The 26,974-nt window shown below is 59.4% G+C and overlaps 2 protein-coding genes across 3 annotated transcripts; one reads left to right on the top strand and one right to left on the bottom strand.

The window, feature by feature from the left end:
- The first annotated feature begins 318 nt into the window (after positions 1-318).
- On the top strand, positions 319-12,657 carry LOC121166922 (centrosomal protein CCDC61). Of its 2 annotated transcripts, none has more exons than XM_040996267.1 (14): positions 319-365; positions 5,532-5,690; positions 5,932-6,014; positions 6,511-6,668; positions 7,213-7,374; positions 10,194-10,404; positions 10,491-10,573; positions 10,804-10,964; positions 11,048-11,123; positions 11,421-11,566; positions 11,679-11,754; positions 11,858-11,915; positions 12,247-12,319; positions 12,461-12,657. In XM_040996267.1, the coding sequence occupies exons 2-14, from the start codon at positions 5,543-5,545 to the stop codon at positions 12,556-12,558; spliced, it is 1,533 nt and encodes a 510-aa protein (XP_040852201.1). In that variant the 5' UTR covers positions 319-365; positions 5,532-5,542; the 3' UTR covers positions 12,559-12,657. The 2 variants fall into 2 exon arrangements, with proteins under 2 accessions (XP_040852201.1, XP_040852202.1); XM_040996268.1 differs by having other exon boundaries at positions 11,861-11,915.
- Positions 12,658-13,016: 359 nt separating this feature from the next.
- Positions 13,017-15,967, bottom strand: LOC121166923 (peptidoglycan recognition protein 1-like). Its single transcript, XM_040996269.1, has 3 exons — positions 15,638-15,967; positions 13,601-13,722; positions 13,017-13,285 (listed from the first exon to the last, which is right to left on the bottom strand). Exons 1-3 carry the CDS (start codon positions 15,919-15,921, stop codon positions 13,107-13,109), a joined length of 585 nt encoding a protein of 194 aa, XP_040852203.1. The 5' UTR covers positions 15,922-15,967; the 3' UTR covers positions 13,017-13,106.
- Positions 15,968-26,974: the final 11,007 nt, after the last annotated feature.

Below are 26,974 nucleotides of genomic sequence, written 5' to 3' on the forward strand. Positions count from 1 at the left end.
AGCCACGCCCACCTGGGCGGGGCCTAGCCCGCCGTAGCAGGCGTGGGCGGAGTCCAGGAGCTCCTTCCGGGATTCTCCCCCCCAGCCTCCATCCCTACACCCAACCTCTTTGCGTGACTGGCAGCTCGTTGAACCAGTTATGATTGGAGAGGGTCTTGACGTGCGGGAACTCCCTCAGTTCGGATTGGAACGCCTTCGAGAGGGCGGGTTCTCGCCTGAGGTGGGGCGGGACAGCCTGACGGTCGTCTGCTTGGACGAATGGAAATTAGGCTGTGGGAGAGCCCGAGCCAATTAGGAGCGAGGAAGCCGGCTCCTGGGGCGGGGCCGGAGTGTCGGCGGTTGAACGGCTCGTGTCCGCGGAGGAGGTGAGGAGCGGCGGGAGCGGCGGGTGCACGGGGCCCCGGGCGGCCGTCCTGGGGGGCGGGGGCTGGGGGGCGATCGGGGAGGGGCGGCGGCGGCTGGGTGCCCTTTAACTCGGGGCGATGGGGCGGAGGACAGCGGTGTGAGTTATGGGGTGTGTCCCGGGTCTCTAAAGTTGTCCGAAGGGGAGACGGCGGCAGGGCGCTATAAGCCTCACCTAGATGTGATCTGAGGGCTGCCCGAGTTCGAATCTCGGTTCTCCCACTTGTTCTGCAGAGGCCTTGGGGCCGGGCGCTGGACCCCGGGGGAGGCTCTAGCAGCGTCCTCCTGGACCCGAGGACCTCGTTATCTTATGGCTTGCCTCCCTGCCTTTGCATTCCCTAATGACTCCCAGACCTCCAGACGCACGAGCCCGCCCCCGGGACACCCCAGGGCATGCGTGGGGTCCTGCACACGCGACATTTGTCTTTTTGCTCCTGGCTGGTCTGGGGGTTGTCTTGCGTTGCCTCCCGGTTCCGTCACCCACACACGTGGTGAGTGGAATCAAGCGCATCCCACTCTTGGTACAAGTGCCTCTTGCAGAGCAGATCCGAGTGGGCTCCCTTGCAGCCACTCTGGTCTCACCGTCTCCTGTGTTTAACCTGATCTGGTTGCTGTGAGCTCCTCCCTGGGCTCCTGGCCTCTGCCTCCTCCCCCTGGAGGGAATCCTATGAAAATAAAAATCAGATCTTCCATGTGCTGCTTCATCCCCCAGCTGGGCCAAGTTGAAACCAGGAGACAGGAGCTTCCTCCGGTTCTCCTGCTCGGGTGCAGGGTCCCAAGGCCTTGGGCCATGCGCCACTGCTTTTCTAGGCTGCATGGGAAGTGGAGCAGCCGAGACTGGAACCCGTGCCCATATGGGATGTTTTAGCCTGCAGGCGGAGGATTAGCAGGTTGAGCTACCGTGCGGGCCCTAGATTGTTTTCAGACCGTGTTCCTGGCTCCCACCTCACTCAGCTGGCCTCCGAATTCCTTAGCCAACCCAGCCTCCTCCTCCTCTCTTCCTTCAGTTCCCGCCACAGCCCCCTCACCCACACTGCTGAGCCACTCCGGGCGTCCTGGCTGTCTTTTGAATCCAGCAAACCCGTCCCCACCGCAGGGCCACTGTCCTTGCCATTCCCTCCATCTGGCTGCGGTTCCCTGCTTGGCTGCATGGCTCAGCCCCTCCCTGCTGCCCCACAATCATCAGGTCTCTGTGAGGAGGTCAGCCTCACACGTGGCCCCGCTGCCCACGCACCTCAAAGTAGCTTTTGATGCTGCGGAGGTGGGTGTGTGTGGCCCTCCCCCTGGGGGTGGGGTGATACCAGGACTCAGCCTCCCCCAGTGGGGGCACAGATGTTAGGTGGTCCTTCTGTGGTGTCGGCCACCCCAAGTTCTCCCTGCTTCGGGTGGTGGGTGGGGCCAGGGTTGGGTATCAGACTGGGCAGACTGTGGTCCCTGGTGTGCCATGGCCCACTCATGAAACACTCTGGGGCTGGCTTGGAGCCGAGGTGGGGAGGGTACTGCTGTCAACACACTCCTCTCCTGTGGCCACTCTGCTGGGCAGGGCTGGGGATGCTGGGGACCCTGCCAGAGTCAGAGAGGCCTTCCTGCAGGAGAGCATACTCCGCTGATGGGACCCTGGAGAGTGGGTGGAGGGGAGAGACCAAGGCTCCCTCCGAAGGGCCAGGAACCCTGTGCACGTGGTCTCCTGTGACACAAGCGATCCCCACTGCAATGCCTCCAGGCAGGGCATTGCAGTTCAAGAAGGTTGCCAGCTTCTCATGGGCCCAGTACAGGGATGGCAGTGGCGAGTGCAGCCACTGTTGGAAACATCTTCCATTCATTAACGCTTATTATTTTTAAAGATTTATTTTTATTGGACAGTCAGATACACAGAGAGGAGGAAAGACAGAGAGGAAGATTTTCCATCCACTGATTCACTCCCTAAAGCGGCCGCAATTGCTGGAACAACGCTGATTCAAAGCCAGGAGCCTCTTCCAGGTCTCCCACACAGGTGCAGAGTCTCAAAGCTTTGGGTTATCCTTTACTGCTTTCCCAGGCCACAAGCAAGGAACTGAATGGAAAGTGGGGCCACTGGGATTAGAAACGGCACCCATATGGGATCCTGGCACATTCAAGGCGAGGACCTTTTGCTGCTAGGCTATTGGGCTGGACCCTAAGACTTATTTTTTATTTGAAAGACAAACTTATAAAGGAGGGAAAGAGATCTTCCACCCACTGGTTCATTCTCCAATTGGCCACAATGAATGGCTGAAGCTGGGCTGGTCTGAAGCCCGGAGCCAGGAGCTTCTTCTGGTTCCCCCAAGGTTTTGTGCCATCCTCCATTGCTTTCCCAGGCTACAATCAGGGAGCTGGATGCAGCCCCCATGTGGGACGCCAGAGCTGCCTGTGGAAGGTTAGTTTATCCTGTCAGGGTGCCAGCCCCAGGAAGCACCTCCTATGCATCGACTCAATCACCTCTCATTCTGGTCACTGTACTATTGGAGAGGACCAGGAGGGGGCAGGTGCCTCACCCCAGGCCAGGCCATAGGAGCTTGGGGGTCTGAGCCCAGAGGGCCCCAGCCTGCAGCAGGTGCCAGGCGGGAGACCACGGGTGGGTTGGTGCTAGGAGGCACAGGCCAGGGCAGAGGCTGGGTGATTAATTGGGGACCTGATTCCTTGACTCTGGCTATAGGATTGTAAGCAAGGGTCAGTTTCACCTTCCCTAATGACCACGGGGGAGCACGCCCGGTGCAGGCCTGACTTTACTGGCTAGCAAGGGTCGAACCTGAGGCTGGTGCTGGAAGCTGAAGCTGGGGAAGATGAGCGAGGGCGAGCTTGGAATTGGGGTGATATCAATGACCAGGGTGCGGCCCTGGTCCCGTAGTAAGGATGGAGGATGTGGGTAGAGGGCCAGGGTCTGGCGGTGGGTGGAGGGGAGTGGCCCTGGGGGATCCCAGAAATGGGTGAGGGACTGTTCCCCGGGGAGGGGGCTCTGGGAAGTGCAGGGCTGTAACTTGTACCTGCCGTGAGGGGAAGTGTCTCACCACTTGGGAGAGCGTGGACTCGGGTGGGCTGTGGAATGTAGGTGGAAAGTGGTGTGGGGAAAGTGGAACGTGGGACTGGTGTGTGGGGGTGGGGTGATGGAATTGCGGAATACAGGGGGGCCCTGGGAGCTATGGGGTCAGGAACTGTGGCGAACTGCGGGGTAGGGTGGGAAAGTGGCGAGCAGAGTGCACTGGCCCTTTTCCACTTGCACAGAGCGGGCTGGAAATAAGGGGACTGATGGGGTGTGTCACACAGGGAGAGAGGAGAGTGGGGTTCTGTGGAGAGGAAGGAAACCCAGAACCTTCCCACTGGAGGCTGGGCCAGGGAGGAGGGTCGGGCCGCACACATGCGGGATTTATTCCATCAGAAGCGACAGAGCGTTTGGAAGAGGAGCTGGGCTGGAGAGGTGAGGGCGAAGCTTGTGCAGGTGAGGGAGGAGGTGGTGTGCGCAGGAAAGGGTTGAATTCCAGCGGAGAACTAACAACAGGTGCCTAGGTGGTGGGGCTGGGACTAAATTCAATGAAAGTGCAGGGTGCAGGGTGGAAGGGGTTGCTCTCCGTGAGAGAATGGGGTGGGGGACGTATGCATAAGAGTGGGGAGGGAGGAAGGCAGGGGGGAGGTGTGGAGCAGAGAGGGAGGAGGGCAGGGGTGAGGAGGTGTGGAGCAGGGAAGGAGGGCAGGGGTGAGGAGGTGTGGAGCAGGGAAGGAGGGCAGGGGTGAGGTGTGGAGCAGAGAGGGAGGAGGGCAGGGGTGAGGTGTGGAGCAGGGAAGGAGGGCAGGGCGACATGTGAGCAGGGTAGCAGGGCAGGGGCAAGATGTGGAGCAGGGAAAGAGGGCAGGGGCGAGGTGTGAGCAGGGCACCGCTTCCCCTCGGTGGGCATGGTGATGCTGTGCTTGCTTGCCGACCTCCAGTGCCATGGCAACGGCGTGGTGCGGCTGCTGATTGGCTGGCGGGGTGTGAGGGGTGGGGCTGTGGGTGGGATCTATGGCATCTGGCCTGAGAGTGAGGAAGTCATTGGAATGAACAGTCAGACCCTGGGTTGTTAACCCACACCTCTGGTCCCTCAGAGCCAAGCAGAAATTACCCTAGTGTGGGTTTCCTGGGGGAAGGGGTCCCCAGGTTTCCGGAACCCCCTCCAGAAAGCACAAGAGACTGTCAGGACATCTGTGTTCCGGGGCCCCTGTAACGTGGCCTGGCCGGGTCTCTGCGGAGCTTTTAGGCTGGCGCCTTCTCCAAAGGTTCTGCCAGGCTCGGTGGGGGGAGCGCAGGTGCCGCCCCGGGCGGATAGAGGAGCGTGAGTGCCCGTCGGCCCCGCCGTCTCTGATCTCACCATCTCTTACCCTTTTCTGCTTGCTCAGCGGCTGCTGCCTGCACTGACCTCCCGGCTCTGAGAACAGCCCACAGCTGGCCCAGGTGTCGCTGTTCCCACCGCCTGCCCCTACACTGCGGGGTATGGGAGGGTCTCCCTCCAGGGAAGCAGGCCTGCCCACACTGTTCACACATATGCTGGCTGCCCTCACGCTGGTCTCCTGTGGCCTCCCCAGCTCCTGGTTTTATTTGAGCACTCTGACCCATTGTGGGGCAGGGGGAAGCCCCCATTCTGGGCCAGCACCTGGGGTCCGAGCTCAGGGCGCAGGCCAACCACCTCCCCCAGCTCCCGGGCTCCTGGCTGGGAGAGCAGGGGCCCTGGGAATGGGCTGCTTCCCAGGCAGCCCGCAGCCCTGGCGGTCCCCTCGCCCGGAGCCCTCTCCCCAGAGCCACAGCCTTCCCAGCCCCTTCTCTGCTCTGCTGCTCTGCCCACCCCACCGATCCTGGTCTCTCTGTCCAGCTCAGCTTTTCTGCACAAACATTCATGGTGTGAGTGATGGTCTCACTAAGGTGATATGATTGGCAACCATACATTCTTGTACGCCTGCATGGGCTCTTAGTCTACCCATTTACCAGATTAGGAAAGTGAGGCAAGGGCCCAGTGTGGTAGCCCAGTGGCTAAAGTCTTCATCGTGCATTCACTGGGATCCCATATAAGTGCCAGTTCATGTCCCTGCTGTTCCACCCACCTTCCCGGCCCTGCGCTCCCAGCCCTGCTTTTCCCTGTCCGCAGTGACCCTGGCCATGAACCAGCCAGCCAGCCTGCAGGTGGACTATGTCTTCCGGGGCGTGGAGCATGCCGTGCGCATGGTGGTGTCTGGTCAGGTGCTGGAGCTGGAGGTGGAGGACCGGATGACGGCTGACCAGTGGCGGGGCGAGTTCGATGCCAACTGTGAGTGTGGCAGCCTGGGGTGGGGCGGGCGGAGTGTGTCCCCCCAGCCCACAGGGACCCCACCTACTTGCCCCTTCTGTGCTTGGCCAGCAGCTCTGCGAGGTGGTGGTGAGAGGGAGGGGGCTGTGGGTGGAGGTGCTGGAGTGGGGGAGGTCTGGAGAGCTTGGGTGCCCCCTGCCTCTGGCTGGGCCAGTGGTCAGATCTCAGGAGGGACTCCCCCTCTCCCTCCCCCCTCCGTCAGTCATTGAAGACTTGACACACAAGACCGGGAACTTCAAGCAGTTCAACATCTTTTGTAACATGCTGGAGTCGGCTCTCACACAGGTAGGGCCAGGGCCGAGGCTGGGGGGGTCCAGGCCGGAGTGCTCTGCGGGAAACCCTTCCCCTCCGTCTCCCCGGGAGACACAAGGCCCTGACTCCTCTCTCAGCTGCGATCGGCTTGTCCCAGTTCTGCTAGCACTTAGTGCTGTGGAGGAAGACTAGCGCCACTCACATTCGTTTTTAACGGTTTGAAAGAGGGAAGGAATGAACTGTCTGCTGGTTCACTCCTCAAACAGCTGCAGTGGCTGGAGCCGGTCCAGGCTGAAGCCAGGAGCTTGCAACTGCATCCGTGTCTCCCACGTGGGTGGCAGGGGGTGCCCAAGCAGTGGTCCCAGGTCACGAGCAGGGAGCTGGATGGGAAGTGGAGCAGCCGGGACTTGAACCGGCGTCCATGTGGGATGCTGGCGTTTCCTGCTACAGATGTGCACTCAAGAGTTGTGTGGCAATAACAGGAGTGCACGCAGGCCCGGCAGCAGCTCCCGCTCCCCTCTCCCGACAGAGCAGTGAGTCCGTCACGCTGGACCTGCTGACCTACACAGACCTGGAGTCCCTGCGGAACCGCAAGATGGGGGCGCGGCCCGGCTCCGTGGCCCCCAGGTCAGCCCAGCTCAACTCGAAGCGCTACCTGATTCTCATCTACTCCGTGGAGTTTGACAGGTGGGGGCCGAGGCCGGGGAGGAGCCCCCTGGTCGCCTGGACACGGGCAGGTGGTGAGGGAGAGAAGGGGCTGGTGATGGCCATGGGCAGGGGACAGTGTCCGCTCAGCTCTCGCGGCTCCTGGGTTTCCCAGTGAGAAGGGGAGAATACTCTAAGAACATAAGTGGCTGAGGGGAGCATCCGTGAGGCAGATTCCTCCATGGGGGAATAGAGGAACGGAGTTAGGCTTGTGCAGCAGCACCCCCTCCAGCAGGGGTGACAAGGAAGTGGCTGTAGTTTGTGCTTGTTGGGGGGCCCTGTCCTCGCTCGCGAGGGGCTCCTGGGTGGTGGTCCGTGCAATCTGCCGCGCGGCCTTGTCGCCCCCTGCTGGCGAAGCGGACATCGGCAGCCTGTTACCTGTGCAAGGGACTGGACCCCCATCCCCCCCCAGCCTGCTGCGTTTACCCCGGGAGGATTGGGGGATTGTTGAGTTTGGAGTCCTGGGGTGCCCTGCAGGGGGTTCTCAGCCTCTGAGGTTCCCCGGTTCTGGTCCTCCCTCCCGTAGGATTCACTACCCGCTGCCCCTCCCGTACCAGGGCAAGCCCGACCCCGTGGTCCTGCAGGGCATCATCCGCTCCCTGAAGGAGGAGCTGGGCCGCCTGCGCGGGCTGGACGGCCAGGACGCTCGGGACTCCCGGGAGACGGAGATCTGGCATCTGCGGGAGCAGTGAGTGCGACCTGGGCGGCCGGCATGGGGTCGGGTGTGGGTGCATGCAGGGACCTCGTGCTGGGCACTGTGAGTGCTGCGGACCAGGTGCCAGCAGGGAGGACCCGTCCTCTGCCCTCTGGGTCTGCCGGGAGGAGCCTGGCTGTGCTGGGCTGGGCTGAGGGGCAGAGGAGACTGGGGGTCAGCTGCTGGGTCAGCGTCCTCCCGCGGAGGCGCCTGCGCTTCCCAGGCCGGCCACATGGGGGCACCCTGAGCCTTTGGAACTTTCGGCAGAACCCACTTGGGGCCGGCACCTGCGGCCAAGTCAGAGTTTGGGAGGAGAATCATTCGTTCATTCATTCGTTCATCCAACATCTACTGAGTGTGCGCACTATCTGTCACTAGCTAATGGTGTTCAAGATGTTTTTATTTATTTGAAAGAGTTACAGAGAGTAACAGCGATTGTCCATCTACTGGCTCACTCTCCAAACGGGCCATACAGCAGGGCCCGGGGCATGCCAAGCCTGGAGCTTCACTTGGGCCTGCCGTGCGGGTGCAGGGCCCACCCTCCGCTGCTTTCCCAGGCGGATTGACAGGGAGCAGATAGGAAGTGCAGCAGCAAGGACTGGAACTGGTGCCCACGTGGGATGCTGGCGGCCCAGGTGGTGGCCTGCCTGCCCCAGGGCACCACAACCCCGGCCCCTAATTACTGTTTCTGTGCTCTATGTTCCCTGACACTTGCGGTCCAAACGCTCTTCATCAGCTCCCGGAAGCGTGTAGCTCTGTCATTGTTGGTGTCATTGTGAGGCCCAGACAGCTGTCCAGGCTGTCCTGCCTGGGACGCGGGGTAGAGGTGAGGGAGGCGGCCTGGCCCCGGGGCCTGCATTCCTGCACCGTGAGCCAGACAGGTGCAGCCTCTGTCCCAGCGGGCGTGGAGAGCCGAACAGAAAGCAGAGATGGTGCTGGTATGCAGCGCTCTGCTGTGGCTGGTGCCGGCACCAGGGAGAGGCGCCTCAGAGCCACGGCAGGTGGGAGGAAGAGCAGAGAGCGCACAGGCGGGCCAGGTTCGCCAAGGCGTCTCGGCTGGGGTCCCAGGAGAAGGAGGCAGGCTGCGGGGACTGAATGGAAGCTTCTTGGGGAGCCCCAGGTTTCCAGAATGTTCCTTAGGAAAGGGCGCGAGCCCATGTAGAAGTGGATGGCAGTGTGTCACGCGTGCACGGGCCCTGCGGCCTCAGTCTCTGCACGTGGTGCTGGTCTTGTTGGGTCTGCTCAGAGGGGCGGATCCCATGCTGGGTTAGCAGCTTCGTAAGCCCAGAGCATTTCATGGTTACATGTCACCCGGGAGGCACTAGAGACACGTACCCATCCAGGATGACCAGTACCCCAGGTCATCTGGCCCCCCTGTGGGTGTGGCTGTACTTCTCTGATGATCTCATAAATGCTTTTTCTTTCATTTTCCTTTTAAAAATATATTGGCCAGTGCAGTGGCTTAACAGGATAAGCCTCTGCCCGTAGTGCTAGCATCCCATTTAGATGCTTAGTTTGAGTCCTGGCTGCTCCACTTCCCATCCAGCTCCCTGGGAAGCAGCTGAGGATGGCCCAAGTCCTCAGGCCCTGCACCCTAATGGGAAACCCGGAGGAAGCTCCTGGCTCCTGGCTTCAGATTGGCTCAGCTCCAGCCATTGCAGCCATTTGGGGAAGTGAATCAGCAGACAGAAGATCTTTCTGTCTCTCCTCCTCTCTCTGTAAATCTGTATTTCAAATAAAAATAAACAAATCCTTTAGAAAAAATACACAATATATTACTTGAAAGACGGAGGGATTGAGATGGAAGAGAGACAGAGAGAGATCTTCCATCACTGGTCCCCTCCGCAAATGCCCCCGAGTGCAGGGCTGGGCCACACTGAGCCGGAGGGTCACACTCCTTCTGGGTCTCCCACCTGGGTGGTGGCGACTCATGTCCTGGGGCCATCCTCCGGCCATCCTCCACTGCTTCCCAGCACGTTAGCACAGAGTTGGGTCAGAAGTGGAGCAGCCGGGACTCGAACCCAGCACTGCTTATGGGATGGTGGTGACAATCCCTGTGCCACAGTGCTGGTCCCTGTTTTTTAACTTTCTCGTTGTGAGATGCGATCCATATAAACTGAGGAGTGCGCAGTAGGAGCCTGCAGCTTACCAAGCCTCCCGCAGCACAGCTGCCCGACCGGGAGATCCCAGCTCTGCTGTCCAGCCCTGGCCCAGCTCCGGCTGTTGCCTGGCGCCCAGGGAGTGAGCCAGCAGGAGGGAGGGGCGCTGGGCTGAGTGTTGTCCAGGTCCCCCGGGGGTCAGCGGTGCCTGCTTCACTTCCTTCCGCCCCTGTTGCTGCTACAAACATGGCAGGCAGGAGTCCCAGGGAGTAGTCCACGGTGTTCTTTCGCCGGGGAGAGGATTGTGTGATCAGATCAGCCTTGCATTTTACGGAGTCCTCCCTGAAATGGGAGCCTGTCAGACCGGAAGCTGGAAGTGGGGGCCCTCTGTGGGACAGCTAGAAATCCTTTAGAATCAGAACTCACTCGGCTGGGTTCCCAGCCCTGCATCCCCTGGCCCCGGGGACGAGGGCGTGTGAGGGTGTGTGTGTGTGTGTGTGTGTACACGCGCGCACGCGGCGCTGCCCCTAGGCTCCCTCCCGGAGGAGGGGGAGGTAATATGGCCCTGGTCCTTCCCCGTGAGGTTAACTGGCACTGCGGGGGGGAGGGGGTCCCCTGCCTTGGCCCTTTGCTAGGGGAAGTGAAATGATGGGTGTGGGTGAGGAGGAGTAGGGTGCATGGGGCCCAGCGGCTCTCTCCCAACCCTCGCCATAGGGTGTCGCGCCTGATGTCGGAGAAGCGAGAGCTGGAGACCCAGCTGGGCCGATCGCGCGAGGAGGCGCTGGCCGGCCGGGCGGCGCGCCAGGAGGCCGAGGCCCTGCGCGGGCTCGTGCACAGCCTGGAGCTGGAGCTGCGGCAGGAGCGCGGCCTCGGACACCGGGGGTCGGGCCGCCGCGGCCAGGACTGCCGCCGCCTGGCCAAGGAGGTGAGGGCCGGGGCGGCCGGCGGGGCGGCGGGGGCGCGGGCCTCGGCCTCCCTGGGGACCTCTGCGCGCCTCTCCCCTCCCGGCAGCTGGAGGAGGTGAAGGCGTCGGAGCGGAGCCTGCGCGCGCGGCTGAAGACGCTCAACGGCGAGCTGGCCCTGTACAAAAGAGGGTGAGGGACAGGGCCGGCAGGTGCGCTTGGGGCCGGGCACGGTGGAGCCTAAAGGGGTGCGGGTCTTGAGGCCGGGACTAGAAATGGGGACCTGGAGAGGCCCGTGGTCTGGCAGGGGATTTCTTGGGCAGTGCGCGTCTGGGAGCTGGAGAAGGTGCTGTCGGGCCGGGCCGGGGTGGGGCTGTCCAGGCGCCCGCCAGGAACACTAACAGCGCGCCTCACGCTCCCAGGAGACGGACTACACCGGTGGCGCCGGCCTCGGCCAGGGAAAACCGGGCTTCGACGTCCCGGGAACGCTCCACGTCGCGGGGCCGCGCGGCCGCTCGGTCCTCATCTCGGGAGAGCGGCCGGGGCCGGGGTCGGCCTGCTCGGCCCTCGCCCTCGCCCACAGGTCTGGGCCTGCCCTGCTCGGGGAGCGGAGGCAGGGATGGTGGCCAGGGGCGATCCCATAACCCCACCTCCACTTTATCTTAGGTGGTCGTGCCACCCGCTTCGACCCCACGGCCTTTGTGAAAGCCAAGGAAAAGAAACAGAGGGAGATCAAAATGAGGTGAGGGCAGTGCCCTGCTCAGCTGCCCCACGCCTGGCTGGGGGCCTCCCATCTACCTCCATCGCCATTCCCTTAACGCCCTCCTCCCTCCCCACCCCCCAGCTCCCGCTGCTCACTGACCCTGCACCCTTCCCGGGCCCTCCCCTGCCTGCTCACCGCTTCCTCTTCCCACCTGGCCAGCGCCCCTCAGCCCTCTATGGGTTTGGCCTGGAACCCGCTGGGGAGGTGGGTGCAGCAGGACCCTTCCCTGCCTGGCTGAGCCACCCATGGGGAGGGGTCTCCTTCTCTGTTTTTTAGGCAGCAGCAGCAGCAGCGGAACCGACTGGGCGCTGGGGCGAGCGGGGACGGTCTGTCCATCTCGTGGTCCCGCCAGGCCCGGCCTCCTGCTGCTGTGACCAGCCGCGGGGACGCAGCTAACCGCTCCCGACACCGCAGCTCCTCGGGTAACTGGCTGGACGTCGTGGTAGTGGCTGGTGGGGTCAGGTGGGCAGGTGTGGGGGGCTTGGGGGTGCGGTGGGTGCGAGGCTGAGCACTCACACCAGGTCCTCTCTCCAGTGGACAGCTTCCGCAGCCGCTGCTCCTCCGCCAGCTCTGGCAGCGAGCTGGACTTCTCCCAGTCGCTCTCCAGAGGGTGAGCCTTGGGCTGGGGGAGGGGTGATGAAGGGCGGGGCCCTTGAAACCAGCAGGGATGACCCGGATGCCAAGACTCCCTCCCCTGCTCCCACTATCCCCAGCAGCGCTCGCAGGCCCCGGAAGCCTTCCAGCCCCACGTCCTGGAATGGGTCCCACATGGTGAGTGTCGCCCTGGCCAGCAGCCCTGATAGCCTGTCATGTTGGGGTCCAGCTGCAGAGGGTGCCTCTGTGGCCAGGGACCTTGGGAGGCTGTTGGGTTGTGGGGGACACACTGGCTCAGGTGCTGAGTGCATGGCCATTCTTTTGCCTGTGTGTACCTCAAGTTTGTCAATTCAGTGGGTGCTAAGACATGAAGGGGTGACTTGGCATAAGAGGGGGTCCCAGCAGCTGCCAGTCCTTATGCCTGTTGAAATGCAGAAATCCCAGTGGGATTTGGGGGACAGGAGTGAAGTGGAGTGTCTGAGCCCTTTCCTGGCTCCCCTGCCATCAGAAGTCCACGGCTCTGGAACGCAGCCATCATCAGAAACGCCTGGCCACCTCGGGGGGCTGGGTCCCCATCAAAGGTGAGCCTGTGGGACCCCGCCTCTGCCCTGCCTCCCCCCAGGCCCCAGGCCCCACTAGGAGAGGTCCCAGGGTGGCATGGGGGCAGGGTGGAGGGGCCTGCCACCTCAGACCCCACGGGTACCCGCCCCCCACACCCTCAGAGTACAGCTCAGACCACCAGGCGGCTGACATGGCTGAGATAGACGCCCGTCTGAAGGCCCTGCAGGAGTACATGAACCGACTGGACACGCGGTCATGATCGTGGGGGGCGGGGCTCTGCCGCTCTTGGGGGGGTCTCTGGTGTGGGAGGCCCTGGCCCCGCCCTCTGCCCAGGCCACACCTGCATTTTGTAAATAAACAGATTTGTCCTTGGGGGGCCCTCTCTGATGACTGAAGGGCAGGGCTTGGGTGGGGAGAGGAAGAGTGGGATGTGTGTGTGTTTCTGGGTGGGGGCTGGTGGGTGGCAGTGAGCACCCCGGGCCGGGCCGGAAGCAGAGGCCCCGCCCCTGAGGCTGTGGGTGCTGTCCAGGCCCACAGGGTGCTGATTCCTGGGCTCTCAGCTGTGCAGCTGCTCCCCAGCTGGGCTCTGTGGGGTTTTGGTTTAGGGTCGGGGCCCCTGGGTCCTGAGCAGCAGAGAGGATGGAGGGTTGGGGGAAGGCTGGGGGGACCCCCAGGGAGGGGAGGGGAGAGGAGATGCTGGCTCACAGACACCGGTTGAGCTGCAGGTGGTTTATTGCCGGAGGAGGCGCTGGGGGCCCGGGTGGGGGAGGGAGGGCTGCGGGGCGGGGCCGGGCGGGGGCGCCGCCCTCACTCCCGGTAATGCGGCCAGGTCTGGATGATGTCATAGAGCCGGTCACCCGGCGACAGCGTCTGCTGCACGTCCCGATGGCCTTTGACCTCGTAGTTGGAGCTCAGGATGCCCAGCGCCTGACCGCAGGCCAGCAGGCTCTGGGCCGCCCGCAGGGCGCGGGGATGGGGCGCCCGATCTGGGGGTGCAGAGAGGCGGGAGTGTGACTGGGGCTCATGTGGGGTGAAGGCGAGCACTGAGCTGGACTTGAGCTGCGCGTGCCTCACCCGTGCATGGGGAGCGTGAGGGGCTGGGGAACCCCCAGGGAGGGCCCCCGCCTGCCCAGAAGCTGACCTCAGTGTCGGCAATCTTCACATCCTACCCCGCCCTCCATGCTGCGGTTGAAAATTGCCCCCACTATTAGTGAGGGGAGAGGCTCAGAAAATGGGGCCACCTGCCAGCGGGGCGTGCGGTGGCTCCCTGCTGTGTGTGCTGCCCACAGCGCCCAGCTCACCCATGAAGTTGCCCATGAAGCTGATGCCGATGGCTCTGGTGTTCCAGGTGGGCCCTGTGTGGTCACCCTTGATGTTCCAGCCGCGACCCTCATACACCAGCCCATCTTCTCCAATCAGGAAGCTGTGTGGTTGGATGGGTGGGGCTTGATGAGTGAGTGACATATTCCTGGGGGCAGTCTACCACCTCATCCACCGCTCCCCTTCTGCCTGTGCGGGAGCAGAGAGGTGGGCTCACCGGCCGGAGGATGTGGCCAGCTGGGCAGGGTTTCAGCCAGGTCTCTGTGGTGTTTCCACCCACTGTGTCCCAATTCCCAGGCTGCTTGCTGCCCTTGGTGGTCACTCGGGCCACAGGGACAGAGACGCAAGGCTCAGGGTGAGAGCAGGACCGACCCGGAGCCCCAGGATTTATCTTCCTCTGTAGTGTGTTTCCAACCCCGGAAGTACTTCCTGAAGACTTTCACGGAAGGCATCTCTGATGACTTGATTGACGCATGGGAATAAACTTGACCCACCCCTTGCAGTAGCACCTGCTCACTCACCCTCCCCGCTGTAGGGCGTTCAGCCTGGGGCCCAGCTGAGACTCTTGTCACTCAGGATCTGGTTCGCAGGACCCCTCCCACCTGGCCAGCCCCTGGCCCAGTGGCCTGGCTGTGCTCGCTGTGCCCTGGCCACGCGGGAGCAGGAGCAGCGGGGGCATTCAGGGTCCTGAGGTGCCAGGAGCCACCTGCAGTCTGCCGCCTCCACAGAGGCGTCTGGCTTGGGGCCACCCTGAGGTTCCAAGCTAGCTGGTCCTTGGATGCAGCACCTTAAAGGCTGAGTGTGACAGCATTTGGAACTTGGGGTACCCATGGAAGTTTCCAGATTTCTTAGAGTAAGGTCTTCTACAGAGGGGCAGGGCCTGGGAACATGCATTCCTGGGATTTTGCAGGTGCCATCTGGGTTTGGGAGTCTGTGGGATTCCTCAGTCTGACCTGAGCCCCATCCCTGCAGTGGTCTCGTTGGTGAGGGCCTGGGAAGTGGGGTGCCATGGCCACACCACCCCGACCTTGTCTTCTCCCTTAAGTCAGCCTGTAGTTCTCTGCTCCATTAAACTTCTCACAGCGACTTGCCAGTCCTTACAGAGCCACCCCTTCCTCCCCTTAGACCCTGCCTGTGCCCCGTATAGCCCCCCATCTCCAGCTGCCCAGCCTCTGCCCCAGTACTCCCCGCCCACCATACCCTCCCTCAGCTCCCCGTCCCAGAACCGATTCAAAGTTCCTGCTCCCCCCAAGATCTCCTCCCACCCTGCCCCAAACCCTACCCTTTAGAGGGAGCATGGGGTGGGGGTGTCAGCCTCCTCACTGGGCTTTGCTCAGGGCTGGGTTGGCACTTCCTGGCCGTGTCCCCACCCCAGTGGTCCTCCCGTGGCCTGTTGTGTAGTTGATGCCTAAGGGCAGTGGCACCTGGGCTCCTGGGTCCCAGCAGAGGCTGGACAGCACCCCGAGAACTTAGCAGTGCTGGTTCCCTCCTTGCCGAGGTGGACCACGCCCTACAGGGTTCATGGGAACTCGCGGGTAGGATGTAGCATGCCCCAGCCCTTTCTGTTGCATGTGAGTCTGGTGGACGCCGGCCCCACAATTGACCTTAACCCCATCCCTGCCCAGCACCATGTTTCTGCCCTCCTTGCTCTACAGTTTGTTGTGCCCAAAACAGCCTCAGCCACTCCCATCCCTTGGCTGGCAGAGGAAGAAGTTGAAGGCAGTAGGTCCTGCCCCCAGGCCTCTGGCAGCCGCACTCGAACCAGCCAGAGCCTGGCCCCTTGGCATATTCAGTCTGGTTTGCTGCTTCCCACCAGAGGCCCCACCCTGGAAGCCGGGCTTCCCCTGGAAGGGAGAGGGGACAGCTGTGTGCTAGAGCTGGCCTTCAGCCCACTCACCCGTTCTCATGGCATTGCTGTGCCGCGGGCACCTGCCAAGCCTTAGATGGTGATGGAGGGTGGGGATGGAGTCCCCCTGAACCCCTGCTGGCGGCCCCCTCCGCCTGCCGCCAGTACTCACTTGTAGCCCACATCGCACCAGCCCTTCTGCTTGTGGAAGTGTTGCACGTTCTGCACCTGCTTCTCGCACAGCTCTGGGGTGTTGCAGTGGCTGCCCGCCGTGTGCGACACCACCACGTAGCGCACGGGGTGGCTCAGGCGCTTGGCGCACTCAGACGCCCGGGCCTTCCACTCCCTGCGAGGCACAATGGGGCCGCAGACAGCCGTGGGTTGCCGGTTCCCAGCCTCTCCGAGGTCCAGGAGGGTCAGCAGGGCGCAGGCGAGCAGTGCGTGGCGGTGGGACATGGCTGCCAGGGCGCAGCTGCAAGGCCGGCTAGGAGCGCGCCCTGGCTGGGCGCCTTTATCTGTAAGGGGTGGGGGGTGGGGTTGGAGCAGCTGGGAAGCTCTTACCTAACCTTCACCTCCTCCCTCCCCCAACACCGTCCCGCAAGTACCAGCCTGCACGGGGTTTCCAGGGCTGCTCCCACGGGACAACCCCCGCCCCCTCCACGCTGGGCTTCCTCTTGCGGCAGGGCTGGGAGGGGGCACTTTGACTTTGGGTCAGGTGCCCGGTGCCCTCTCTCGCACTTCCTCCCTGTGTTTTCTGGAAGACCTAGGGTTTGGTTGCCCGAGCAGACTACCAAGAATTCACACCTGTGGGCATAGCTCCCCACAGACATTGAAATAGCAGCACTTCCTGTTTCGTTAAATCAGTCGCAATTCTGTGCCACTTAACCCTGGCAAGCAGAAGGGGTGTGTGTTGGGAAACCCATGCCACAGTGCAGTATACTGACGTGGGGGTAGTCAGGACCTGGGCCAAGGTGGGAGTGGTACTAGAGCCTGGACCAGAGCCCAGAGGCAAGCCAGCTATGCTGCAGCGCTGACGGCCTTGAGGTGGTGGGTCCCTCCAAGGGATGCAGGCTTCTCTGTGCCTCAGTTTCCATGGCCTGCAGTAGTGAGTGATCACCAGGCTGCCCCAAGCACTTGCTCTGATTCTGTTCCTTCCACTTCAGTGGCTCTTTTTAATAAATTTGCCAAAATAGAGCAGGCATTGTGTGGGGGCACTTAGGGCACCTGTTGGGGCCCCCACATGCCACTCTGAGATGCCTGGATTGGATGCTCAGCTCCAGCTCCCTGTTAGTGCATACCTCTGAGAGACCTGCTGATGGCTCAAGTGGTCGGGTCTCTGCCACCCACACAGGGGACCCAGCTGGAGTTCTGGTCTCCGAGCTTCTGCCTGGCCAAGCTTCAGCTATTGCAGGCTTTTGGGGGAGTGGACCTGGGGCAGGGGGAACTCTCAATTAAATATATATTATAGGGCTCAGCGAGGTAGCCTAGTGGCTAAAGTCCTCACCTTGGATGTGCTGGGATCCCATATGGATACCAGTTCTAATCCTGGCAGTCCTGCTTCCCATCCAGCTCCCTGCTTGTGGCCTGGGAAAGCAGTTGAGGACGGCCCAAAGCTTTGGGACCCTGCACCCAGGTGGGAGACCCAGAAGAGGCTCCTGGCTCCTGGCTTTGGATCGGCTTAGCTCCAGCCATTGTGGCCACTTGGGGAGTGAATCAATGAATGGAAGATCTTCCTCTCTGCCTCTCCTTCTCTCTGTATATCTGATTTTCCAGTAAAAATAAATAAACCTTATATCTATCTATCTATCTATCTAATTGAAACAATTTTGCAAGAATAATTCATGCTGGTTGCAACAAACTGAATTGCTGGAAATCTTGGCTTGAGTCTCACTCCCTCTGGTCTGCCCAGCTGAGGTCCCCTGGGAGAAAGGCGGGAAAGGTTTGCTCCAAGTGCCTTCTTGCTGAAATCCATGACATTGCCCAGGCACATGCCAGGTGACTCTGTGTGCCCGACAGACCCGACAGAAGCAATCACATGCTCGCCCTGTGCCAGTCAGCCATTTCCAGTTTGTGAACCTGTGTCAGGGCTGGGGAAACCGAGCCCCAGCAGGGACGTCACCCACAGGGAAGCGAAGGCAGAGCCAGTTTGGCTCTGAAGATTAGCTTCCAAGTTGGCACTCCACTTCCTGCAGACTCGGAGAAGGCTGTTGTTTATCCCTCAAACAGAAACGGGCCTTGTGCATGGTTCCGCTGTTTGTTAAGTAAACGTTAGGTAATAACGTTCAGACACACCCTTCCAGGGGGCGGCGCACCTGATCCTAGCGGGTTCTGTGTAAGGTTTGCGCAATATTTCTTAGGAGAGGCTCAACCCAGGGTGTTCTGGTGCCTGACAGCATGGTGCAGATTTACAGAGAGAGAGAGAGAGAGACAAAGGTCTTCCATCTGCTGGTTCTCTCCCCAGTTGGCTGCAATGGCTGGAGCTGAGCCGATCTGAAGCCAGGAGCCAGGAGCTTCATCTAGGTCTCCCACGAGGGTGCAGGGGCTCGAGAACATGCAACCATCTCCCACTTCCTCCCTAGGTATATTAGCAGGGAGCTGAGTAGGAAGTGGAACGGCCAGGACTTGACCAGTGGCCAGCGATGCTGGTGTGCCAGGTGGATTATATGGCCCCAAGTGTGTAATCATATTATAAGCTAACAGTGGTGAAATGACAGCTCTATGTATCTTGATTGGGATTTTAAAAAAGATTAAAAAAAAACTTTATTAGAAAGATTTACAGAAAGGGAGACACAGAAATCTTCCATCCACTGGTTCACTCCCCACATGGCTATAATGGCTGGAACTGAGCTGATTTGAAGCCAGGAGCTTCTTCCGGGTCTCTCACAAGGGTGTAGGATTTTAGGGCTTTGGTCCAACCTCCACTGCTTTCCTAGGCAGGGAGCTGGATGGGAGGTGGGGCAGCCGGGACACGAACCAGAGCCATTATGAGATCCCGGTGCGTGCAAAGTGGGGACTTTTAGAGATTAGGCTGCCATGCTGGGCCCTGTTTTTCCTTTTTTAAAATTGGGTTGTTTGCAAAATGGAGAACAAAATCCCATAGCTGGGATTGTTGCACTATGGGCATATGTCCATCTCAGTCCTTTTTAGGAGCAGTGGAGAATGAAGCACATTGAGGAGACAGAAATGGGGGTGGGGGTGGGGGGGAGAGAGAGAGAGAGAGAATGTGAATCAGTCTTGCATTGGTGGATTCTCCAAACGGCCCGGCCTGAGCCGGGTGCCCCAGCTCTGTGCGTCTGGCTTGGTGCTCTCTGCTCTGTCCTGCATCTGTGTGCTGCCTGCCTCCCTGGCCTGTCCACTTGTGTGTCCCACAGGCACCTCTAAGGCAAGCCGTCTTGAATCTCTTCTCCCCTGAACCAGAGCTCGCCCTTGTCTCAGGGAGTGACGTCGCTGTCTTCCTGACACCACAGCCACACATCTGAGTGACCTCCCTGTGGCCAGCACCCAGCACGTGGCAGGTGTCCACTGAGCGGTGGGTGATGAGGGACTGGGCACACTGTGACCCAGGCACACCTGTCCCCACTCCCTCCATCCCAGTCCAGCTCCTGACTCCTGGAGCCAGCCCCTGTCTCCACAGGGAACCCTGGTGCACACCCCATCACCCCCATGAGGCGAAGGGCAGAGATGACCGGGTCCTTTCCGAAAAGTCACTCTTGAAATAAATCACATCCCTCCGTGGCTTCCCAAGGTTCTTGTGGGCGCGTGCCAGCTTCCACGGTCCCCACCCCCTACCCTGGGGGGGCTGCCAGCTCTGCAGTCACCCCCACAGAGCCTCTCGGAGCACGCCGCTCCCCCTGCCCCCTCTGTCCTGTCCCTATCTGCCCCACTTTCCCCCTCCCCCACAGGGTCTTGGCATACCACTCTGCACAAATTTGAAACCAGAGGAACTTTGAAAAAAAAAATGAATCAGGAAGCATGTACTTTCAGATTGCAAAATAAACGAGGCTTTTGTAAGAGGAGGGAAATTGACACCCCAGATTTCTCAGAGGTTCTAATAATATAAGCAATGGCCAGGTGGGGCAAGGTCTTCCTGTCACAGTTTTATTTATGCTGCATCTTCTGGGCCTCAAGTGGAGGTCACACCTGTGAGCATGACCCACAGCCTCTGTGGGGGTTGCAGTGTGCCTGAACTGCATGACCACGTGGCTGTACCCTCCGTGTGCCCAGGGAGGCATCAGGCTGACCTAGTGGGCCTTAGAAGGTGGAAGGTTGGGGGCTGGTGCCATGGTGGAGTAGGTGTGTGAGCCTCCACCTGCGGTGCTAGCATCCCGTAGGGGTGCCAGTTTGAGTCTTGGCTGTACCACTTTCAACCCAGCTCCTGGGAAAGCAGCGGAAGATGGCCTAGTGCCATCTTGGGACCTTGCCACCCACCTGGAAGATCTAGAAAAAGCCAGTGGCTCCTGGCCCAGTGCCAGCTAGTGGGGCAGTTGGGAAGTGAGCCAGCAGGCAGAACTGCCATTTCAACAAGTAAATGAATCTTTAAAAAAAAAAAAATGAGAGAAGGACACGTAGCTTGTCTTAAGAGCAAGGTCAGGGTCAAAGGACAATGTGGGTGCTTGCCTGAGTTTACTTGGAGGGCCTTGTGCCTGGCATGAGGACCCCTTTAGTGACCTCATCCCGAGAGCCACAGGCCGCAACAGGTGGCTTCTGTGTCACCTGCTCCTGGTGGCACCTGCTTTACCAGACGCCTCAGCCCAGGGCACTTCCCTCTCTTTGCGGCATCCAGACACAAGGGCTCTGCTTTGCACGCATCACAGCTATAGCTTCAGAACCCATTTGCATCATTAATTTCTGTCTCTCCTAGTATACAGGAATCTCAAAAGAATTCAGGGGGAAGAATGGAGCTGAGGACCGGCGTTTGGTATGGTGGTAAATCCTTGGCTGGCTACGGGTTCCTGCCTCCTCTCTCACTCCCAGCTCCCTGCTGGTGCACACCCCTGGAGGCAACAGGTGATGGCTGAGTCCTCCTGGGGCCCCTGGCCTCCACCTGGGAGACCCGGATGGAGTGCTTGGCTCTGAGCTTCAGCCTGGCCCAGTCTCAGCCATCTGAATGGCAGATCTGCCTCTTTTCTAGTCACAAGCTAATGCCTATTTGGGTACATTTTTGAAATCCAGGCATCACTTTTCCATCCTGTGTGTTGTCCAGGGACTTTTTGAAGATTCCTTTACTTTTTTTTTTTTTTTTTGGTTAGACATTAAAACTTATTTATTTTTGCTGGAAAGTCAGATTTACAGAGAGAAAAATTGTTCATCTGCTGGTCCACTCTCCAAATGGCTGCAATGGTTGGAGCTGAGCTGATCCAAAGCTAGGAGCTTCTTCCGGGTCTCCCACATGGGTACAGGAACCCAAGGACTTGGGCCGTCCTCGACTGCTTTCCCAGGCTACAAACAGGGAACTGGATGAGAAGTGGAGCAACTGGGACACAACCCAGTGCCCACATGGGATCTTGGCACTTGCAAGGGGAGGATTAGCCAATTGAGCCATTGCGCTAAGCCTCTGACCCCCTGCATTTGATGTCCCTATAAGTGGGGCCCTTATTTATGGTCCTAGATGTGACTCTTGGGGGTGCCAGGGGAAGGTTTCAACAATGCCATCAGGCCACTCGGAGTCCCCGGAACGGTGCCCGTGGAAGACAGAAGGGGCTCTGTTGTTGTTGCTATCTGTGTATCCCCAGTTCCCGGCTCCTGGCCTGGGAAGCACACACATGGATGACCGCTGTGGATCAGCCCCTCCGCCTGTCCCTCCGAGGGGGACGCAGTGGCCGTCCTTGCCTCACAGGGAGGATGTCATGAGCCTTGGGGCTGCCCCTCCCTCTGTGGTCCCAGGGACCCGAGCGCAGCTGGGGGGCCGTGTGCTGGGCTGCTAAGTACGCAAGTCAGACATGAGGAATGGAGTATGACTGGGTCTCTCACACAGACACCTGCCAGAAAGGCAAAGCAGAGGAATGTGGGCAAAGCCACAGCCCTTCCTGTGTGACGGGGGTGGCAGAACAAGAGCATGGGTGCCCCACGAGCTGGGCAGCCTGGGGGGGGAGCGGGGAGGTCACTTTGGGGGAGATGTTTGGGCATCTGCGTGTTGAGTCACCTAGTCACCCTCTTCATTAGTTCCCCTTTCAGCAGCTTGGGAACCCCTCTAATAAACATTTATTTATTTAAAGATATATTTATTTGAAAGTCAAAATTACAGAGAGAGAGATCTTCCGATAGCTGGTTCATTCCCCAGATGACTGTAACAGCCAGGGCTGGACTGAAGCCAGGAGCCCAGAGCTTCGTCCAGGTGTAGCTGTGGGGGCCCCGGGACTGGAACCACTTGCTGCTTTCTGAGGGTCATTAGCATGGAGTAACATTGGAAGTGGAACAGCCGGGTCTCAAACCAGGGAACATTGGGCATAGGGGATGCTGGCACAGTGGACTGTGGCTCTACTTGCGTCCATTTCTTCTTCCTCTTACCGGAGGGAGGTGCCCTCCTAGACCCCTCCTCACCCCCACCGGGTCCTTACTGTTGGGGGGAATCCTCTCCCCTTACCTGGGCTGGCACAGGCCCCCTCCGTTCCCCAGGTGCCCTGTCCTGCAGGCTACACCCTAACAGCCCCTCAGAGGAATCGAGGCATTCAGGACTCCCAGACACCTCAGCATCCTGCCCAGGAGCCCGGGGGCCTGGGACGGCCGGCTGCTGCTCCTCTTCCACAAGCCCCTCTCTTGGGGAGCCCACCACCAGGGCCTCCTGTGTACCCGCCTGCGTGTCCACAGCCCCACAAACAGGAACCCCCACTCAGGACTTTGGGGCTCACACCGTGGCCCCCCGGAGCGAGGTGGCAGGTGTAGAAGCAGGTCCTGGAAGGAGGCAGGGGTCTCAAGGTCCCCAATGTGACCCCGAAATCAGGGTGTGGGCAGCTCCTTGTGCTGCATCCAACCAGAACCTTTTTTCAAGAAGTGCAGCCAGACAAAGTTTACTGAGGAGGCGGGTAAACAGACCAGCCGGCTGGGGTCAGCTCTCCTTTCCTTCAGAGAGTGACCCCAGGAGAGAGTTAGATGGGTTTTTATAGAAAGAGTGAGTTATACAGCCATGGGAACCAGGTGAGTTGGGCAGCCACAGGAGGCTGACCTGGGGACAATGGGTGGACAGTGGGTGGTCCAGCAGCCACAGGAGGCAGTCATAGGAACAATGGGTGAATAACTTCTACAATATTGATTCCTGGAACCGAGGGTTGCTGGCAGGGCGTGCTAGCCCAGTGATCTGGCCAAAAAGCAGGAAACTGGCAAAGCATTTTTTTTTTCTTTATTTTTGACAATCTTTACTTAGTTGATTAGGGCACAAAGTGTCACGGGTTACAGGAAGGGGGGTAAGACGATTGTTCCCACATTATTGCCCCCCCCGTATCTGGGGTAAAGAAGGAGATAAAGGGAGAAGCCCCACCCAGTCTCCCACCCACCCCAGGTCCCCGATGTGGGGCATGCTCTGAGGGTCCTGCTCAAGAGGTTTTGATAATTCAACAGTTCTGAATTGCTGCCAATCTCGCCATTCCAAGCACGACAAAATCTCTCCAGAATCCACTGGCTGACATAGTCCACCTTAGAGTCTCTGTTTGCCCAGATTTTCATTGCCAACACCTGGCTGGGGCAGTTGATTGATTTGTTCTGTCCTCCATCCTCTGCTGTGGTGCCAGGTGTCCTCTGCAGGCTCCGGTGGACTGCCACATCCTCCCTGTGCACCTGGACATGCTGTCCACTGCTCCGTCTGAGCGTCTAAGGAGGCTCGGCTTAGGCAAGGCATTTTGTGCAGAAGCATCAAGAGCAGGTTAGCAAACTTATGCAGAACTGAACCCAAGTGACTGCATTTCACACCTGCTTCTAGGGAGCCCTGGCCTGCTGAGTGGGGCTAATGTGAAGCCCACTGCGTGTGGTTTGCTGTGCCCCACCTTCCTTCTTTCCTTACTTCCTTCATTTTTCCTTTTTTCCTTTTTTCAACATTTTCTTTCTATCTTTTTTTAAGGTTCATTTTTATTGCAAAGTCAGATATACAGAGAGCAGGAGAGACAGAGAGGAAGATCTTCCATCCGGCAGCTCACTCCCCAAGTGACCACAGCCGTTGGAGCGGAGCCGATCCAAAGACAGGAGTCAGGAACTTCCTGTGGGTCTCCCACATGGGTGCAGGGTCCCAAGGCTTTGGGCTGTCCTCAAATGTTTTCCCAGCCCACAAGCAGGGAACTGGATGGGAAGCAAGGCTGCCGGGACTAGAACCAGCACCCATGTGGAATCCCAGTGTGTTCAAGGTAAGGACTTTAGCTGCTAGGCCACCGCTCTGGGACCCTCTTTTTTTTTTTTTTTTAAAGCAGCTATACAGAGGAGGAGTGATAGAGAGGAAAATCTTCCATCCGCTGATTCATTTCCCAAGTGGCCACAATGGCCGGAGCTGAGCTGATCTGAAGCCAGGAGCCAGGACTTCCAGGTCTCCCAAGCAGGTGTAGGGTCCCAAGGATTTGGGCTATCCTTAACTGTTTTCCCAGGCCACAAGCAGGGAGCTGGATGGGAGGTGGGGCTGCCGGGATTATAACTGGCTCCCCTATGGGATCCCAGCGCGTGCAAGGTGAGAACTTGAGCTACTAAGCTATCGTGCCAGACCTTGCTCCTCACCTTTATCTGCAGACCCCGGCTACTATGGAAACGACCCAAATTTTTCTGGGTCACGTGAGGGACACTGCTGAATAGCTGCTCCCCACTTCCCAAGCTCTGGCTTTGGCCTTGGTCTGGGTGCCAAGGCGCCCCTCGCCTGCTGGCATTCCCAGCGCCCGCCGCCAGAGGGCGCGCCGTCCCCGGGAAAGCGCGGCAGGTGCTGCTCAGCCTGGCGGGGGTCGCAACCAGCGGCTTCCCTTAGCGCCCCCAGCTTTCGTTGCAAACAAACCGGAGGAAGGAAACAAAGAGCGATCAAGTCTGACCCTGACGTGCAAAGTCAACGGGACATCGCTCCACAACTCTGCCCAACTCTGCAGGAGCGGGGAGTGCGGGGGTGGTCCCGCAGCAGCTTCCCGAGACAGCAGAGGCAGGAGAAGGGTGGAGCTGATGACAGGTGCGGAGAACCAGGGCTGTGTGTGCGGAAGGGCAGAGGCGGACCAGGCCAGCAGGGGGTCAGGTGGCTCCCGAGGTGGGGAGTGGTGGACAATGGGACGGCTCTTCACGATGATGTTGACGCGATGCAGTTTGGGGAGCTCTCACCTAAGAATCAACCCGCTGGGGCCGGCTTGGAGGTGTATCCCGTGCCACCCGCATCCTATATGAACACTAGTTCCTATTTCAGCTGCTCCACGTCCCACCCAGCTCCCTGCTTGTGGCCTGGGGGAGCCATGGAAGATGGCCCAAATACTTGGGTCCCTGAATCCACGTGGGGCATCCAGAGGAGTCCTGGCTTCAGCCTGGCCCAGTTCTGGACATTGTGTCTATTTCAGGAGTGAATCAGCAGATGGAAGATCACACTTGGAATGTCTTCCTCTCTCTCTCTGTAAATCTGCCTTCCAGGACCCAGCGTGGTAACCCAGTGGCTGAAGTCCTCATCTTGCATGTGTCAGGATCCCATGTGGCCACCAGTTCATGTTCCAGTTGTTCTGCTTCTTATCCAGCTCCCTGCTTGTGGCCTGGGAAAGCAGTGGAGGACAGCCTTGAGACCTTACCCCTGCATGAGACACCCAGAGGGAGCTCCTGGCTTTGGATCAGTTCAGCTCTGTCTGTGATGAGCACTTGAGAGCTGAACCAGTGAATAGAAGATCTTTCCGTTTTAAATTTTATTTTTGATGATTACATAATTGAGAAGGGTGCATGCCCATGTGGACCACTGATTAGGGTGGGAAAGGCTGAGGAATAGGAGAGGGTGAATAAGGCCATTGTTTCCGATTTTATTTTTTTTCTTTCGTACTGGGGGAAGGGTGGAGAGAAGGGGAGAAGCCGTACCAAGCCTCCCAACCTCCTCAGTACCTGGGGATGGGGGACCCTATGTCACCCCAGGGTCTCCCATGTGGAGCACCTTGCTGGTCCCTGGTGAGGAGAGAAAACAAAAAGAAATGGGGTCTGTAGGGGGCAGTGCTCTCTTGGGCAAGTGAACAGTTCATTTCCAGGGTTCCAGTTTAAACACATTCAGCAAAGCAACGGTTCAAACACAGTCCAGCTCAGTTCAAACACGGCTTGCAATGGTCGGGTTTGATACACAACACGTGTCACATGTGTGGAAGCAGGGCGTTCCAGGAGAGGTGGCAAGGCACCACTGGTGCGAGACATTGAGAAGCAGCACTGCTTTGATCTGGGATAATCGGCTAGGCACAGATGTTCACCGTCTATCAGGGAAAGCGCATCCAGGGACTCACTGGGGTGAGACGCCCTCGGAGCCTCTGCTGGCCGAGCTGTCCTGTTGGATGGATTCCGACAGAGGGTACTGCTTAAGCAGTCTTGATAATTCTGACATGCTGTTGATTTCACTGCTCCGAGGAGGAGGAAACCCTTCCAAGGTTCATTGCTGACATAGTCCACTTTGGAATCTCCATTTGCCTGGATACTCTCTGTCAAAGCTGGTGCTGGGGGAGCTGTCCAATTGTTCTGCCCTCCATCCTCTGCTATGGTACTAGTTGTCCTCAATGAACTGGATGTCATGTCCCCCATGTGCATCTGGGCGTGCTGTCCACCGCACAGGCCTCAGCAACTGAGGAGAGAGTTCTGACACATGTACGCCATGGTCAGATCACATATTCTGTGATTTTCCCTGTGGTTGGAGTTCTGAGTCCAGTAATTCAGTTGGGAGGGTCCCCAAAGAAACCTCACCAGAGGTGAGCCCAGACCTGACTCCCATGTGCCAGCCAGTGTGGGTTCTGGCTCGCCCGTCACCCACATCAGCCTACACACACACTGGTAGTTGCAGTTGTTGGGTCAGTTCTGTCTCTAGCCCCATCTCATGCACCAACCAATGGGGAACTGCCGCCCAGCCTAACCTTACCCACAACACACTTGGCCCTCATGCTCACCAGTGGGAACTGAAGCCCATCAGAGGAGAACCCACAGTTTCCCTACCAGGCCCACTCCCAGCCCTGGATCTCACACTTTCCAGGCGGTTCTGCAGTCTAGCTGCGCAGGAATTGCTCCCATTGCCAGCCCTTGCCAGCTGATGCCAGTCTGCATCTACTCTGGCTCACGCATGCACTGGTGGATACAGTCACTTAGCCTGCCCTGCCTCTCCTCCCCCTAATCCAGCTCACATACGAATGGGTTTGGTAGCCCTGCCCAGCCTGGTCTGCCCCTGGTCTCAGTTCTTACACTTAACAACAGGAGCAATGGCCCAGCAAGATTCACAGGCCGCCGACCAGACTTGCCCTCTTCCCCCATTCTTACGTGTGCTACAGCCCAGATTGGCATGGCCCACCTCACGTTGGCATTTGTCAGTGGGTGCTGCAGCCTGGCGCACATGGCCTGCTCC

The sequence above is a fragment of the Ochotona curzoniae genome, unplaced genomic scaffold (assembly GCF_017591425.1).
Source record: "Ochotona curzoniae isolate NIBS_2020 unplaced genomic scaffold, NIBS_Ocur_1.0 patch260, whole genome shotgun sequence".
NCBI lineage: Eukaryota > Metazoa > Chordata > Mammalia > Lagomorpha > Ochotonidae > Ochotona > Ochotona curzoniae.